This window comes from Microchirus variegatus (assembly GCF_963457635.1).
Source record: "Microchirus variegatus genome assembly, chromosome: 3".
NCBI classification, from domain to species: domain Eukaryota; kingdom Metazoa; phylum Chordata; class Actinopteri; order Pleuronectiformes; family Soleidae; genus Microchirus; species Microchirus variegatus.
Genome location: NC_139804.1, coordinates 27,032,638 through 27,051,085, shown reverse-complemented (window position 1 = coordinate 27,051,085; position 18,448 = coordinate 27,032,638). Strand labels below are relative to the sequence as shown.

Here is an 18,448-nt window from a genome sequence, read left to right as displayed (position 1 = left end):
GGTTTCACACACACACTAACACACAGAGAGAGAGAGACACACACACACACAGACAGACGTGTCCATCCATCCATCAAAAGGTGTCAGCGCAACAAAAACAACACAAACGGAGGAATTCCCTTTCTGTCGTAATGACTTTATTTACACAGAGGGCACAACAACAATGAGAGATGCTGCTCGATTACATGCGGCGCCTCGTCGACGGCGCTCTTCAAACATTTATGATACAGCGCAGAGATTATTATTTCTTTACGACTCTAAATTTCTCTTAACGTCACACAGGCGCAGCAGAGCTCGCCGGCCATGACAGACGACGCGTCTTCGCGTGAACATGCATCAACAGAAACTATTCACCAGACAGTTATATTTAGCCATAATTCAGTGACTGCTACACATTCTGCTCCGGAATTCACCACTAACACATTCTTTACTAAAAATTAAGTGAGTTCTTTTTTTTTAAATTTATCAATGTAGCCCTGCTTTCTCTATGTGTCAAATGTGAAGTGAAGACATTGTGAAACTATCTTTGCTCACTTTGTACAGGAATAGTTTTAAGTCAGTGACTTACATACAGCAGCTTTAATAAATAACACATTTAGTCATATTTGACACAGTGGATGTTCACTTTACACGAGGTAAAAGCTAAGTGTTGCTTCTGCTGCTTCTCATGAACGTGATGATGGCTTCCCTCCACTCACTGATGATGATGGTGATGTTAATAATGAAGTGGAGGCTGCACAGACTCACTGACGCCTGACCTGCAACACATTCGCTGTGCGGACATTTTAGATCAGGAGTCCGCGCGGTTTCTTCTCCACGTGTGTGTACTGAAACAGAGGCAGTGATGTTGCGTTTAGCAGTTTTTTTTATTGGTAACATTCATCATGAATTATGCTTCCATCCTGACACTGCATAATGATGATGATGATGCGTGCGTGTGTACGTGTGGGCAGACATATTCTGCGTAGATTCTGTTTGCTTTTTAGTGTTCAGGACTGAGTGGTGGACGGATGTCCAGCGTCCTCGATGACCTGTCCTCTCCAACCACCTCGAGCCGCAGACTGGGCGAGCTCTGCTCCTCCCGGCCGTCCGGCTGGACAGACAGACGCAGGGTGCAGCCTTTTGGCAGCAGCTCTTGCTCGTAAGCTGCGGCCAGCTGGTTGACAACCCGCCGCTCCACCTGAGGGATGAGTGACGAGGTTAGAACAAAAGCAGAGTTTGGCTTCACGAGTGCTTAGAGGTCAAGTGCGTAATCTTTTGTTATTACTTCATATAGTATTTCGTTTTTGGCGACTCTGTGCGTTTGTTTGATTGTTTGTTCTTCCGCACTTGCAAGTGCCACTATGAACAACAGAGGACGCCAGAGGCCTGTTGCGTGAACGGGGTAAAGTCTGCCATCTCTGATTGCCTTGTTTTTGATGCAAACACCCGCAGACGATTTTTAAAGCATGAGCTAGTTAGTTACTTCTAACCTGTGTGTTGTTGCTTTGTTGACATCTGTACACTGAATTGTGTAACAATAATAATAATAATTTAATATTCTTATAAGCCAATAACCCATAATATAATTTCAAACTGTTACAGTACGTCGTACATACCTCATGTTTGATGGAGCGCGCTCCGTAATGCATGTTGTACCCGCCCGCCAACAGGTCCAGCACGGGGCGATCCCACTCCAGAGTTATGCCGTGGCGCTGTTTGGCCTAATGAATAAGAAACAAAAAAAGGTTAGAGGGCAAGAGCACAGACAGGAAGAGCTTCGTACAGTCAGAATCAGGAAAGAAAGGACAGAGAAAAGACAGAGACAAGTGCAGCAGCAGGGAGGAGATAATGTCAAGTAACATGTCTGCCAGCGCTAATCAACAGGCCCTAATGCGCTTTAATCAAACACCAGTCGATAGGAGTGATCAGCACTGCTCATTTAACTGCTGATATTAACACGTCGCTCAATAAATAAGATGCCAGATTTGACACTGGAGATATAGATGCTTATATTATGATAATGTACTGATGTAAGACAACAATGAGAGCAATAAACATTTAATTTATTTAATATAAGTGAGTGACAAACAAATGGCTCCAGAGGATTCTGTAATAATGAGATTTGGGCTTTTAGCGCTGCTGCCACACACAGACAGAGACGAGTTATTACACTAAAAAAAATAAAAATAAAGACCACAGAGATGAATACACACGCGCACAAATCATGCACAGCTGCACTTAAAAAAACGGATAAAAGGAAGAAGAGAAGTGACTATCAGTTGCCTGCAGGCCCCATGTTTGCTGTCAGGACACCAGCTGTAATATTAATAATTAAATATTGATGAAGGCTCCACATGTTAAACAAAATAATCACATTAGAGTGAGTTGCAGTGGCATATCATATTGATCTGCATGTGTTCATGCACAGCTCAGCGGCTGCCGGACAAAGACAGACGGCCGTATCTCACTTGGAGGACACGGATGTTATGAATGCCTTCTCTCAGATACAGAGGTTTACTCCTTAAAAACAAGGTGTTGAATTAGTAATGTGGGAAAGACTCGACGTCCATGTTACAACTTTCAGAGAACTGGGGTTGATTCCTTAACGCAAAGTTATCCTCTAACATTTGTTTGTTTGATTTAAGACCTAATTTTTAAACATGTACTGACCTTTTTAGTCACTCAAATTAGTAAGGTGGTTACCAACACATTTTTCTGTCTTTACTAGGACTCAACCTTAAGTTTGCTGCTGTCTTCCTTTAATAACATAACGGTTTTGCTATTTTTAATCACTCAAATTAGTAAGGTGGCTACCAACACATTTTCCTGTCTTTACTAGGACTTAAACCTTAAGTTTGCTGCCATATTAGCTGTGTTGCTATGCTAAACAGCCATGCTATTTTGAATCACTCAAATTAGTAAGGTGGCTACCAACACATTTTCCTGTCTTTACTTGGACTTAAACCATGGGTGTCAAACTCTGGCCCGCGGGCCAAATTTGGCCCGCCATGTAATTTCATTTGGCCCTTGAGGCAATATCAAATTAACATTAGAGCTGGCCCGCCGGTATTATTATACACTTATCTATGTGAGCAACTTTTCTCCTCAATGAAGATGACAAAAACGTCTCACAGGATACGTCTGACTGATGAACACCTTCGTTCGATAATGAAGGTTGCCTCAGCTCAAAGCCTGAACCCCGACATTAATGAACTAGCATCCAAGAAAAGATGCCAGGTATCTGGCTTGGGCACATCAGATTAGATCAGTGTGTCGCAAACTGATCAGTAAAAAGGCCTGAATGGTTGATTTATTCATTGTTATTTTATTTTCAAATTTATTAGCTTGTGGAAAAAGTTAATGTTGATATTTACCTCAGAAGGCTGCAAATAGAAAAGAGGCATTCAATTTTTTATAAAATTTTTATTTAATATGCCATTGATGTTTTTTCGTTTGTTTTTTGAAAGTTGATTTTGCACTTTTAAGTTATATAAGCGTTGCTTGTTCCATATTCAGTGTTAAAGCAAATCAGTGTAGCAAACTGAGCAATAATTAACGTTTTATTCATGCACTTTCTCTTGCTACTTCAAGGCTTGAATGTTTGATTCATTCATTATTGTTATTTTATTTTCAAATGTAATATTAGCCTGTGGAAAAAGTTTATTTTGATATTTACCTCAGAAGGCTGCAAATAGAAAAGAGGCATTCAATTTTTATCCATCCATTATCTACCGCTTATCCTGTATTTAGGGTGCATTTAATTTTTATTAAAATTTTATTTGATATGCCATTGATATTTTTTTATTATTATTATTATTATTTGAAACTCGATTTTGCATGTCACTATAAAGTTATATAAGCCTTGCTTGTTCAATATTCAATGCAAAACTTGTTTGGGTCCCTATTAAAGGGTTAATTTGTTCAACCTTGGCCCGCGGCTTTGTTCAGTTTTAAATTTTGGCCCACTCTGTATTTGAGTTTGACACCCCTGACTTAAACCTTAAGTTTGCTTTTGTCTTCCTTTAATAACATAGCTGTTTTGCTATTTTTAGTTACTCAAATTAGTAAGGTGGCTACCAACACATTTTCCTGTCTTAATTAGGACTTAAACCATAAGCTTGCTGCTGTCTTCCTTTAATAACATAGCTGTTTTGCTATGCTAAACAGCCATGCTATTTTTAGTCACTCAAATGAGTAAGGTGGCTACCAACACATTTTCCTGTCCTTACAAGGACTTAAACCTGAGTTTGCTGCTGTCTTCCTTTAATAACATAGCTGTTTATCATAGCAAAACAGCCATGCTATTTTTAATCACTCAAATTAGTAAGGTGGCTACCAACACATTTTCCTGTCTTTACTAGGACTTAATCCTGAGTTTGCTGCCGTTTTGCTATGCTAAACAGCTATGCTACTAGCTGAGTAGCATAGCTGTGAAGGAGAGTCTTCCCTCTATCAGTTGTGATGTAAAGCGCATCACACTGTGTCCCCACAGAGAGAGGGAGTTGTGTGGAGCAGATAGGTTTAGTCAGCATTGTGTGAACTCATTAAACAATGGTTGCTTTAACATAGTAAACAGATAATGCGTCTCTTTTTTTTGTGGCAAGATAGATAAATGTCAAGTGCACTCTGTGATGTGATTGTCCGGTGCACACGGGGGTCACATACCTTCTTGGCCCAGAAGTTGAGCTCCTTGCTGACCAGCTGTAGTAGCTCTAAGTGACAGAAAGGCAGGAAGTATACAATTTCATTGATCCGACCAAGAAACTCGTCCCTCCGGAAATGAGCCTGAGCAGGAACAAAACCATGATGATGATGATGATTATTGCAGCCTCTTAAGCAAAATCCAGTCATAAAGAAAACGCTGTAGTTCAACAAAACATCTTTGTGTAACTGTTTTACCTTTAGGATCGGTCGAATCATAGTTTCTTTGAACTGCCGGGAGATTTTGATGTCGTCACCTTTCTGTACATCCTCTGGAGGAGAAACATTATTAATTGTCTAAATTATGCTTTAATTTATCTGACTTTTGCCTATCTCATTGCTAATTATTACTAACACAAATCCACATGCTTTCCATTTTCCTTCCTTTTCTTCCAGCATACAGTGTCAGTATGCACAGTGTACACATGCAGCAGCGCATTACATCAAACCAAAACAATATTAAAAATTCTACTATACAGTATGTATGCTACTGCATCCAAAATCCAGTTCCTTGGATTTACAAAATTTCAAAGTTGGAACCATATTCTTGGGCATTTTCTGTGCCAAATTAATTTTGATATTCATTTATTCTGTCTATATATATATGCATATTTTGGCAGCTGAAAGGAAAAAGAAGATGACATTAATGCCCACTAATTTTCAAACATGGTTTATGGTAGACTTCACTGATCCTCTTACTTTACTCTAAGAAATGAGGAAAAGTGATACCTAGATATTCCATAATGTCTTCTGAAATTCGCCCAATAAGATCACTTTACAGAAACCATAGTGAGAAATTATCATAACAGTAGGATAGTAATTTCTGGTTTTGTTAAAAAAAAGTAGTACCACCAAATCAAAAATTATTTATCTATAATTGTTCAGGTCAGTATAACTAGCCTACGCTGTCGGGGGCCGACAGCAAGGGGTATATCCGCGAACTTGTCCAATCCTCAACTTTCCAATATACCCAAAGTATACGCACTCGCACCTGCCACTAACTGTTTTAATTATTAATAAATTCAACAAAATAACTGTTTTATGATATAATGCTGACTACACTTTAAACATGTTCAAAGTATCCATATAAACTCGAAATTGAACACAGAATACCTGAACTCATACATTTCTCTCTAGTTTTTAATAAAACTAGTTAACCTATTTTACCTTGTTAAATATTATGAATATTAAAATGCTAACCACACCTGCCATATCTTCAAAGTGTCCAAATGTCATGAAAAAGCATACACTATGTTTATTCAATTTCATGAAAAAGCATACAATATGTTCAAACTTTCCATTCAATGCATTAATAAAGAAATGGAGGCTTAACTATTTTTTATATGATAATTAATAAGTTTATATTATAATGTAATAAATATTATGAATAAGTGCTAAATAAAACCATGATATCTTCAATGTGTCCAAATGAGCTCAATAATAAAGAAAAAATGCCTTAACTATTTTTTCCTGTGTTCACTAATAAGTTAACCAGTTAACTTATTATGTAACTATTACCAATCATAGCCAAAGTAATAATGATTGTACTTGTAGATAGTTGTTACATGAATCATTGTACAAAATTTGAAGGCAATATCTCCATCAGTCTGGAAGATAAAGCCGAAAATATGTTTTTAGCATAATAAATAAATACATTTGCTAATTAATAATAAAGCTACAAAGATAGGGATAATTCTCAGGTGGTATGTGATGCCCATGCAAAATTTGAAGCCAATACCTGCAATACTTTGGAAGATACAGGCGAAAATATGGTTTTTATATCATTAATTAATTAATTGACTAATTCATAATAATGGTAGACAGCTCAAAATCAATAGGGGGGTACAGGGGGTATGTAACCCATAAAAAAAATAAGAAAATTTAATCTCAAACGCCTTTCCAGTTATCGCGTTAACGGCTAAAATCTGCAGACACGGGCAACGACGCAAGACCGATTCCATAATATCCGCGCGTTTCTCGCAGATATAATGATGCGTTTTTCAGTCTCACCAAGTTTGTCAGCTATCTTTCTGCGGCTGACCTCTTCAGCCTCCTTACGGAGCTGCAGTGCATGCTGGGCAATTTCGTCGCTTGCAACATTAGATGTCATGATGAAGATGGCGTCCTTACATTCGATGGTCTTCCCCTTGCCGTCTGTGAGACGGCCCTGAGAGAGAGAGAGAGACGGGAACAGCAGGAATCACACAGATTGATTGATGAAAAACACATTTTCTTAATCTGCTTTCGGGCGTTTGTTTGTATACACACCTCATCAAAGAGCTGCAGCATGATAGTGAGCACATCAGGATGGGCCTTGTCTACTTCGTCAAACAGGACCACAGCGGTGGGGAAAGCCTTCAGCTGCTTGGTCAGCTGACCTCCTTCCTCATGTCCCACATACCCTGGTGGAGAACCGATGAACTTTGCCACCTGTGAGCCGGAGAAACAAGTAAATAAATAGAATTAATCGAGTCGCACAAAGATCTGCTCTCATCACAAATGGACAGCTGATGAATGCAAACATTGTGCACCACGGATCGGCAAGTAAATGTTTTTCTAAATAATTGAATATTTGGACCAAAACATCGTCGTCAGAACGTCTTCAGTCAGAAACAAAAACCCACATTTTGCTGCCCTTAAACTAACAATAACGTGGACATCGTCTTTTGTCCACCAGCTTGTTATGAAGACAAATGTGTGCGAGCAGCATCTATTTTCATATTTTTTTTCAGAATAAAAGCTCTGAACTCGAGATGAAATGATAATTTTTTTTGTGAAGATAATAAGCAAATCATTTAAATCATCTGCCGGGGCCCAGACACTGATGCTGGTGGGCCACTTTTGGCCCACGGCCACCAATTGCTGACCATTGTTGTACAAACGGTGTTTTGGCTTCAGGACAGAACAGATAACAAAGTCACTTACCTCGTGTTTTTCCTGGAACTCGGACATGTCCAAACGGATGAAACCCTGCAATCACACACACAGGATAAATGTGTGAACTGTATATCGCTGTGTGTATTTTTTTTTTTCCAGCTGCACTCTTTTTGCAGTTACCACGGCAACCAACACAAATTGATTTGTCTGTCATTTCTTCAAGGCGAGATGACCCACTAAATTAAATGTCTTCTATGTGTTTTATATCATTGACAAGATTCTTTTTCCCATCTATTGATTTTGTGGAAAACACCTTTGTATACACTGTGTGTGTGTGTGTGAGTTGCTGTGTCACATACCTTTTTAAGGTCCTTGTGCATGTAACGGGCCACTTGTTTGGCCAGCTCTGTCTTCCCTGGGACAGCCGCCATCCAACCAGACAGACAAAACAGAGAAAATATAGAATTATTCAGTATTCTATCTTTTTTTTTTTTTACTTATTTGAGACAAGCAAAGAAACAAAAACAGAAAACCCCTGCCTTTTTCAGTACATCAGCATGTCGTGATTTCAGCAAGTCTTTCATTTTAGACAGAAAGACGATCTCTCTCTTTCTCTAGGAGCTGGATTAAATCCCAGTGCCTCCCTTTACACAGCTTTCAATCATCTCCAGCAGCACACATTACATTTGTTGGTAAAATATTCTGCATATAAATGCTCATATATGATATTGATGTCCTGAGTTTGGTATGCATATGGGTATGATGAGTGTGTGTGTGTGTGTGTCTTGTTGCTGTGTTTAATATTGATGTCTGATGGCCATTGTTTGTCGCTGAAGGCAACAGAGAATATGAACACAGTCGCTCCTTCATCTATCTCTCTGTCCTGTCATTTCCCCATCGCTCTCATTTTGAGCCATCCATCTCCCATAATACCACACTGTCTCCCCCCCTTGTGAAAACACTTCTCACTGCTACTTGTGAACATTTAAGCGTTCCACTAGACTGCAGATGTCCCACTCATTGTCCTTTAAATACAAAAAAAACTGCTGCTGCTTTAATCTTTAAAGTCCTTTGCCTTTGCTATTTTATTAAAATACCTACAGTAGCATTCTCTAGATTTCCGTGTTATATCTAAAGGTGTGTGCACAAAGCCCTGAGACTGATGCTAATGTAGTTTTGATGTGCCAAAAAGATTAAGAATTACCCTCATTTGTGGAGCCCAACTCAAAGTCGGTTGCAGCTATAGCTGCAATCTGAGATTCAGCTTTGAAAATAACGACTATACAACTATATTCTCGTAATATTGCAATTATCTTAATAATAATAGTAATAGTAATATTAGTAATAGTAATATTAATATTACAACCTTATTCTCGTACTGGACCTTCACATTATACATAAATGGTTCACCGAGCGCAGTCTGTACAATGTGGGCTGTTTATATTTGTAATACAGCTGTAGCGTTGTGTGTCTGAAATGGCTGGTTACCTTGATGTGCTTAGCAATTCAGCTTGGTCATTTAAAACATGTGAAAACAACTACATCAGACTCAAGGCTGTGATTGCAGTCATCAAAGAACTGTAGATGTCTAGTATTAGTTCTAGTACAAATATTAGTATTGTCTCTATTGTATCCACACGGGTCTGCTTGAAGACTACCACACTTCTTGGAGGCTTTCAACAACATCTGGAGGTTTCATTTTCAACCTTTATTAGTATTTATTGACATTTTAAACGGCTGATCAATTCCTCGAGATGAATCGATTGTGAAAATAATCGTTAGTTGCAGCCACGTCGTGTTGTAGTACATGGTTGGTGGTGCCAGACAGTTCTGCTTGTTTCTAGACCACAAGAACTTTGGCTGATTGACAAAAAATGTGTCCCCAGAAGGAAACTGATTGAAAACCAATATGGACAAGACTGAATTTTAAACATTAACAGTAACTGTTCAAAAGATTTACTGGCAACATGGTGAACCACACATTTAAGTGAATGAATAAAATTGGCTTACAACGACAGCTTATAAATGGTAGTCAACTTTTACAGTTGTAAACTATGAGAAAGGAGAAACCTATTTTTCATAAGTTTAATGTATTAAAGCCGACTTAGACCGGAAGTTCCAATTAACGCTGTTTTTTAGTGTGTATCTGCGTCTTTACCTTGTTTAAGAAGCCCTGAAGTTTCGAAAACAAACAGTTCAGCCATTGCTGAGAACGCTGTGTTTTATTGTAATCTTGGGCTCAGCGAGATCTCGGAAAAAACCCAGTCTGGTTACGTAAACAACGGTTCTCCTGAACAGCAGATCCTCCTGCTCCAGGCACTAGTCGGGGCACATTCTGTTGCATACATTTAACCGCAGAAGAATAACATCCGTTGTGGAGGTGTTTCACGAGCGTCAGTGTCTTCTGACTCTGTGTCTGACTCCGGGTCAAAGTCATAAAAGGGGCTGCGGCGGGGAGTCGTGACAAAGCTATTTTTAAACATTGTTAAAACAATGTTTTGATAATGAGTAGCAGTGCATCCTCCGTTCCAGAGGGGGGAGCTGCGCCTCTGAGAGCGGGTGTGCTGACTATGTCACTTCCGGGTATTGGCCAATCACAAGACAGTTGGGAAGGCTCTACGCTGGCTGGCCAATCACAACACACTCTGTCTTCTGGGGGTGAGATTTATGTCTGAAATATCGCGGCTGAAGAACAGCGTCAGAAAAGACAGATTTCTATCGGCTCGTTTACAGCAACTAGGGTTTTTTTTTACCATAAAAGCAAGTTAATATATGTAAGTAGACCTCCATAACTAACATTATGTGCACAAGACCACTCTATGTGAGCTTTAAAAAATGGTGAAATTATTTTTAAACCACACCACAGCAGTGTCACCACTGAGATAAATTCATTTGCTGAGAGCCTTGTCGCCTTGTGTATTCTCAGGCGTTTAAATTGATTTGTTTGGCAGCAGGAGAACAACAGTACACTCCATAAACATTCATTCATTGTGCTTCAGAAACTTGACTCGCTCAAGTGTCGTGTTTATTTTGGCAGCTACTTTTGGCAGCCGCGTCATTTATGACAACAAAGAGTCGGTGTTGGTCGTGCAAAGAGTGCGATTTACCGATTCCTGATGAACCCAGGAAGAGGAATACGAGAGGATGCTCTTCATCGTACCAACCGTTTTCCTTCCTCCTGATGGCTACAGAGAGAGTGAAAAAGAGAGGGAGGAAAGGAAAGGGCCATTATTTCATCAGTTATTTGCATTTGTTGACTTTGCTTTTTGCACGGCGTAATCTGTAGCTTCACCCAAGTGAACCAAGTTGACCCGAGGGCAGCGGGTATCCCAGAAACTATGATAAAAGAGAGAAGGCAGGGCTGAAAGAAGGGTCAGTGGCATTTGGTCGAAAAAAAAAGGAGAAAGAAGAGAGAAAACAGAGCAACAGAGCAAGATGAGAGACCTCCAGAAAGCTACCCACCATCATCCTCCCCCCCCTCAGTCAGTGGGGCCATTAGCCAGCAGTAATTGTGTTAGCCTCCCTGGCGCAGCCTTGGCAAAATCAGTTTAGCATGGATTGCAGCCTCACACACACACACACACACACACACACACACACACACACACACACACACACACACACATACACAGAGAGACACACACACGCTTGCTTAAAGAGGAGTGCCTACCCAACCCTGCCATCACCCCAGCAACCGCACTCACACACATTCACAAAGACAAGATGATGAGGTGGATTAGAGACGAGTAAAGAGTATATTTGGCTGTGGTTTGAGCTGCTCAACGAAGAAGCAGACACTAGCACAAACTTACCCAGACCTGAACCTGTTGAGAGACCGGTGCCAGGAACAGAGAGAGACACACCGGTGAACAGAGCCAACAGTTAATGGCAGCTCTGATTCACTGGTCAGCTCTGCTCTGACTCTAATTTGCCGGCTAGGACTTCACTGTGTCCTTTCAATGTGAGTTTCCATCAGTCACTTTCCTCCCACAGTTGAAATACTTTTTTTTATATTATTTTTGATTAACAAGAAACTATAATAATTTGGTCATAGCTGAAACCGTTCGTCTGCCCACGAATTAGTCCGAGTGCATCCTGCCTTACAAAGCTGCACACATCGAAAAAAGCAAGTACAGATAATGGAAAGATGCATCCAGATTGTGTCACTTCAGGTTCAGTTGCCACTAAAATGCCACACAGTTCCCTTTATGAGCCGAGCACCAGCTCCAAAAACCTCTCAGAGCAGCTGATGTTGGCAGAAAAGCTGCTGCAGAGCTGGGACAACAGTTATTATTATGAGTTTCTTCAAACCCGACATGATGCAATAATACACATCGCTGTTATTGTAATTTAGTAACGGTGTTGTCATCAGTTTTAAACAAACCTGAAAGGAAAAAATAAATGGTCCTTACTGCTTTTCCTCCTTCGAGAGGTGGATGAGAGTCACTACATTTTTATTTATTTTTACTTTAAAAACACATTCTTTTAAACTTTTTGCCCTTTACTGATTGAGAATATTTAACACACATGATGCTGTTTAAACATTAAAAAAAAGAATTATAGTAAATACCATTTTCCCGGCTATAACATGAGCAGCCTAATGACCAAAAACGTTTCCAAATAGTTACCATTAAGGCTGCAACGATGATTATTCGGTTTCAATTAATCGGTTTGAGGGTTTTTTCCAATAATTAAAACCTAACTGATTTTTCAGTGACTTAAATGTGAATATTTTCTGGTTTCTTTACTCCAAATAACAACGAAATGATTTCAACTGAATCATTCAAGACAACCGAAGAAGACATTTGAGAATTTTTTGACATTTTATGGACTGAATTAATGAATCAAATAAGAAAATAATTGTTAGTTGCAGCCCTAGTTATCATATAGATTATATTTTAAAATGTCACTGTAATACATACACCACAGGTCAAAACAAAGTGGCAGTTCATCCAAACAGACCCTCCTCTCTCCCTTTTCTACATTTGTCTCCAATTTAAATCACAACCTCACATAAAAACAGCTGAAAAACATGTCCTAAGGGATTTTAAATGTGTTCTCTTTTAATCTGAAAACGTAAGAAAAACCTCGCAAAAGTCACAATCCGTAAACAACACTGTCAGTTTGGTAGACTGCTAAAATGTGTCCTTCATTTATTGCCTGAAATCTGTCCAGTATTCTTCTCTAACATCATACACGGAGCATCGCATGTAGAGAGAGTGAACTTAAACGGTGCACCAAGTGCTGTCAGGAATAGGGCACAAAAATGTGACAAAGATGAGGAACGAAACAGGGTTCGTTTTTGTGTTCAACAATAATACTCTCATGTCAAAGCAGCTCCTGTCAGGATGACCAAAGTCTTTTTTTGCTCACTTGCTCTACACCGCTGAGCTCAGACAGGAGTTTCAAACTACTAAACAACTGATCAACATAACAGACGCTTGGTAGGAGGAGAGAGGGAGACGCTGCATAAGGGCCTAGGAGAGACGGTGAGGTGACACGGTAGAGAGGGAGGAGGAACAACGATAAGGAGAGGAGAGAGGAGCAAGGATGTAAGGAGATAAAGAGACCAAAGAGAGAGGAGTGATGGAGATAAGGAGACAGAGAACGAGGCAGAGAAACAAACAAGTGTGTCAGAGATGAATAGTGACCAGAGGGGCTCAAAGCTCCGTCTGCTTTATCAATGGCTGTGTGAATGACAGCGTAACCTTCTGTGTGTTTTAGCTGATTGAGACTGACTTTGACAGAAGGGCACATTGACATTTCTCAGAGGAGCATGACAACAACAAGGAAAGGAAGGAGACACGAAACAAATGAAAGCTTGGTCTCTCTCTCTTTCTCTCTCTCTCCCATGCATGCATGCACACACACACAAACACTGACATATACACACACACATACACACAAACGCAGCAGTGTGCATTGGGCAGGTCTGGTTGGCTCTAACCTGATTACAGAGGGATGATTCTCTTCAATAACTCTTAGCCCTGAGAGCTAAACCTGGATCAATCTAACCACTTTCCTCTGTAAATGTGTGTGTGTGTGTGTGCGTATACTTGGATTTGTTACCTCTTTAAGGACCTTTTCTGGACCCGTAAGTCCTCACAGAGACCAAAACTTGGTCCTAATGATGAGACAGAACCTCATTTCTGAGGAACCAGTTAAGTTAAGCGGTGAGATTTGAATTGTGGTTAGGTTAAAGTCAGGGTCAGATAATGCTGAATGGAAGTCGATGTATGTTGTGTTTCTGAACATCGTATATAAGGAGTTTTGGTGTGTGGGTTATGTCGCAGTTTAGGAATTTCAGGAACAAATGATATTCTAATATCCTCTCGAATTCAATTCTGCAGAATTTCACTCCAGCAAAATGATCTCAAAATGAAAAACAACCTTTCTTTTTCATTTCAGAGTGTAAATATGATGCTGTTTATGACTATGTGTTTGTTCTTGTCCCTCTCTTTATCTCCACATCCTTTTCTCATTTGCTGCCTCCTTATCTAGAAAATATATCCCTTCCGCCGTTTCCTGGTACATCTCATCTCCTCATCGCCGCTTCCTCTGCTGCATCTGCCAGAGTTTAGCTGATTCCTGCTCATCTCACCTTTGATAGGAACTGACAAAATGAGTAACATCACACTGTGTGCACGCTGTGTTTTTTGTGCACATTTTCACAGAAGATCCCGTCCTCTATCAGGGTAGAGGAGCATGTGTAAGTGTGTGTGTGTGAGTGAGAGAGATATATTCACTGTAATACTTCTCGAGGATCAATAAGCTGTTCCTTTATCACCGCGCTGATGTCTTTCAGGACAATTTGCCATGATAACAACAATCAGTCATCACCCTGCCAAAGACTACAAGTCCCATGATTCTCTCTCCACCTTCTTAGACTCTACTTCTTCCCCTCCAGGCAAGTGCCAGTCGGAGCGGCTGCTTTTGGTTTATCGATAACTCTGTACTTTTTCTGCGTGTGTGCGTTCTGAGTTCTTTCTCCAAGATGAAAATCCAAAGTGCCCTCTTGTTTATTAACTGCGATATTTGTTCTCGCCATCTCATTACAGATACTATCTGCTCCTAGTTGTGGGAGTGAGTTGATTATTTTCACAAATCTAAACCGAAAATGCCTAACATCATAAAAACAACACATACTTTACTGCTGAAAGCCTCTCTGAACACACACACACACACACACACACACACACACACACACACACACACACACACACACACACACACACACACACACACACACACACACACACACACACACACACACACACACACACACACACACACACACACACACACACACACTCATCTGCGGATCAATACATGGCCTCCATGGATGCCTGGTGTAATATCAACTCTTTACTGTCGGCCATGTTATTGTGCTCTAACTCATCCTCCCTCCTCTTCTCTGTGCATTACACTCGCTCTCTTTGTCTTTCAGTCAACGCTCTCAGCTCCTCAACTCCTTCTCTGCCCTCTTCCCCACCTTCTTTTCACTCTTCCGCCTCTCCATCACTTTGCCCTTCTGCCGTACAGTCGGCACAGCATGGAGGAACAATGATGGAAAGATGCAGAAGGTCTACGAAGGCCACTAACTGAGAGTTAGGAAAGGACAGAAGGAGTGGGTGTGATGGAGATCGAGGGAATAAAGAGATACGGAAAGTAAAACAGAGGAGCGAAAAGGGAAGAAGAGATGGGGGGGAGAGAGCAGAGTGAGGGAGACTGAAGAGGAGGAGCATGTGTGTGTGTTGGGGGGGATCTGTAGTATGTCTCCTCTCACTGTAATCGTGTTAACTGGCGGCTCCCAGCCTGGCCTCTTCAGCTGTCTCTCACACACACACACCCATATGCACACAGCACCTGTGTATGCCTGACAGACAGCTCATTTATCACAATTAACCAATTACAGCCTCTGCTGGTCTGTCTGAACCCGCCTACTGCTGGAGGGAGGAAGGAAAGCTGAGGAGAGGAAGCAGAGGGCAGCAGAAAACTGAAACATGATGAGAAACGGAGAGAGAGAGAGAGAGAGAGAGAGAGAGAGAGAGGGGAAATAAAGACAAAGGAAAAGTGAGGCAGTGTGGTGACGGAGAGGAGGTTTTAAAGTGTGAATTTGTGTTAACTTATGATAAGTTTGAAATGTTTCATGTGTGTGTGTGTGTGTGTGTCTACCTGAGGCCACGGTATTGATGGCCCCCTCTTGTCCGATGATGTGCTCCTTCAGCCTCCTCTCCAGGGGGAAACGCCTCCTTTCCTCTGCTTCCCGTTGAGCTTGCATCTCCTGGAACTGGAAGGTGGTTTAAAAAAAAAAAAAAAAGAAAAAAAGAGAGAGAGGAGAGATATATTTCAGAGGCTTGGTATGATTAAAATGAGGGACTGTATGAAAATCTCGAAAATGAGAGAATCTGCAGGTGTGTCTCTACATATTCCTTCCCCTCTTTATTGTCATCCTTTATTCTTATTTTTTTCAAACTTCACACTTTGTGTACGCTGTGCCACTGAGGATGAAATTGGGGCTCTGTCTAGTTTTAGTACAATAGTACAATAGTAGTCTTGCTTAACACATCTGATGTATGTTGTTATCATAAGTAATTACTATATATTACATATTAAGCTTTACTATAGCACAGTTTTCTCTGTGCTATAGTATTTTTCTCTCCTTTTTTTCCCCCTGTTCTGTTAGATAATACAGGATCTGTTGATGTTGATCTGTTGTGTGTGTGTGTGTGTGTGTGTGTGTGAGTGAGAGGCACAATTGTAATTTAGGGTTTTATGCAGACATGTACTTGACTCTTTTTCCCTGTGAAATGCTGCTGTACAAATTCACTGAGTGTTTTCCGTGTGCAGAGCAGGCTTGTAAAAGCAAAATCAATACTCAGAGACTAATTGATGCTAAAAATGATTAGCAATGAAAATATGGGGGCAAAGACACCAGCAGCACAGGAAATAAACAGAACATCCATCCATCCATTCTTACAAAAAAAAATATGCCTCTTATTTTTTGGTATTTCCCCGTGACAACTCAAGATGCAGATGTATTTATCTGGACTCATTGCAAAATAATGGATGTCAACAATTTATTTTTCTTTTTTTAAAACATTTTGCTCAGAGAATATCTTTACCACTTCCTTCACTCCCTATCACAGTGAAATTCTCTTTCCATTTTCCAGAAGCCATCTACTTCCTGCCTTCCTCCCTTTTTAACACCCATTTCCTCTCCTCTGCTGATCGGATCTTCTTCTATCCATCTTTCTTACCCATATATTTTCTCTCTCCTTTCCATTTTCTCTTTCACCTCTGCCCTCCTCGCTCTACCTCCCTCGTTTCTGTCTCGCAGCCACACTCCGTGCCTCATTCATCCTCCCTTTTTGTCTCCTCAGACTCCAGGTTTTTCAGCCTGCGGTGGAGGCAGGCCGCTAATTCTCTCTCTCCATCTTACTTAGCTCCAGCCCGATGTCAAGCTGCAAGATATCTACAGATAATTCAAGTTTTATTTAGGAAAATGACAGAAACTACTTTGACTTCTTTAAACCTATGAGATTCCAAGAGCTGAGCAGAGAAATCTAACAACTGCCTTCGCTCAAATTGGCCAAATTTCAGTACATGTGTCGAAGCATTATTAGGGCAGTAGTAGGAGTGTATTAGAGGAGAGTGTTAGTGTTGGAAGAGAAGGTTTTTATTAATTTAAGAGGTCACTAAAGTAACAATATTTTTTATTTTACAAGATGCGAGCAAACGGTTATGTAATTATTATTTTTTCATGCTGACGAAGGCATTTGACGTCGATGGCACAGTTCATTTGTGTCCTAGTCATCTACAGATTATCATGTCTGTATTTCATATTATACAGCAGATTCTGTTAAGAAAAAAAAAAATCCCAGATGGACACAGTTGCGTATCAAATGTTATGTATATTGTACTAATCCAAAACCCAGCTTTGTCCTGCAGCAGGTTTTTAACCCCAGTTAACCTCGACTAGCTTTCACATCCCCAATCCTCAATAGCACCTGTCACTCAGTCACTGAATGACACAGACCTCCTGACGTGTGTGTCTCTCCGTGTGCGCGAGTGTGTCCTCGTGTCAATGACACAGATGTCCGCTGACTGAATTGTGCCGAGTCGTTTAGATCAGGCCCAAAAATAAATCAATAAATAAACTAAAGCATAAAACACATGAGTGTGCAAGGAAAAATAATGCAGGTTTTGAACACCTCGACAATCTGCACAGCTCTTAGCAACACATAACACAGTTAGATAGAGAAACACTGTGTGTGTGTGTGTGTGTGTGTGTGTCTTACTTTGCCCTCCCACTCCAGCAGCGCTGTGCCCACTTCTCCTTCCTTAGCATAGGCCCGTGCTGTGTGTCCCAAATCATTGGTCTGTAGGGGGTTAGCACCTGTGTGAACACAAACACATAAAATAATAAAAATAATAAAACTATTTGAACAGATTTTGCTTTTAAAATTCAGAATTGCAAGAACATGCACACAATCTCAGCAGGAGGGTCAACACATCAATCAAAAGTTTAGGGGTGAGAGGTCACGTGGGTTCAGAAGGCTAACTGCAGTGCAGCAATAGAGCCATGCAATGACCCTGTAGGGGGTTTCATATCTGCAACGCGTGCCAACAGCACACACTCTGACCCCTACACCCGCACACCAACACCCTGCACTATCATTCAATCTATACACACTGCAGGTTGTTGCAGGTTGGGGGCCACGGTGGCACAAAAGCCTATATACTTCCACACAGCAGGAAGGGTCAAAAGGAAGGATCATTTTGTTAAATTTTAAGGCGCTAGTGTATAAACGTCCTGGCACACTTCTTGACTTGTCATGGAGGATGGTTAACAGTGCCTTCTGCCCTGACCTGTGCACCGACAGCA

The 18,448-nt window shown here is 40.6% G+C and overlaps 1 protein-coding gene across 1 annotated transcript in view; it reads right to left on the bottom strand.

Annotated features, from left to right (window-relative positions):
• Positions 1-237: 237 nt before the first annotated feature.
• clpb (ClpB family mitochondrial disaggregase) overlaps positions 238-18,448 on the bottom strand; it is a 34,669-nt gene continuing 16,458 nt past the window's right edge. Inside the window, exons 6-16 of the mRNA XM_083887351.1 lie at positions 17,862-17,959; positions 15,736-15,850; positions 10,668-10,745; positions 7,920-7,975; positions 7,609-7,653; positions 6,952-7,113; positions 6,694-6,850; positions 4,882-4,955; positions 4,648-4,767; positions 1,599-1,703; positions 238-1,180 (exon numbers count right to left, since the gene is read on the bottom strand). Coding sequence (XP_083743477.1) covers positions 983-1,180; positions 1,599-1,703; positions 4,648-4,767; positions 4,882-4,955; positions 6,694-6,850; positions 6,952-7,113; positions 7,609-7,653; positions 7,920-7,975; positions 10,668-10,745; positions 15,736-15,850; positions 17,862-17,959 — 1,208 coding nt within the window. The 3' untranslated portion in view covers positions 238-982. The remainder of the gene's footprint in view (positions 1,181-1,598; positions 1,704-4,647; positions 4,768-4,881; positions 4,956-6,693; positions 6,851-6,951; positions 7,114-7,608; positions 7,654-7,919; positions 7,976-10,667; positions 10,746-15,735; positions 15,851-17,861; positions 17,960-18,448) is intronic.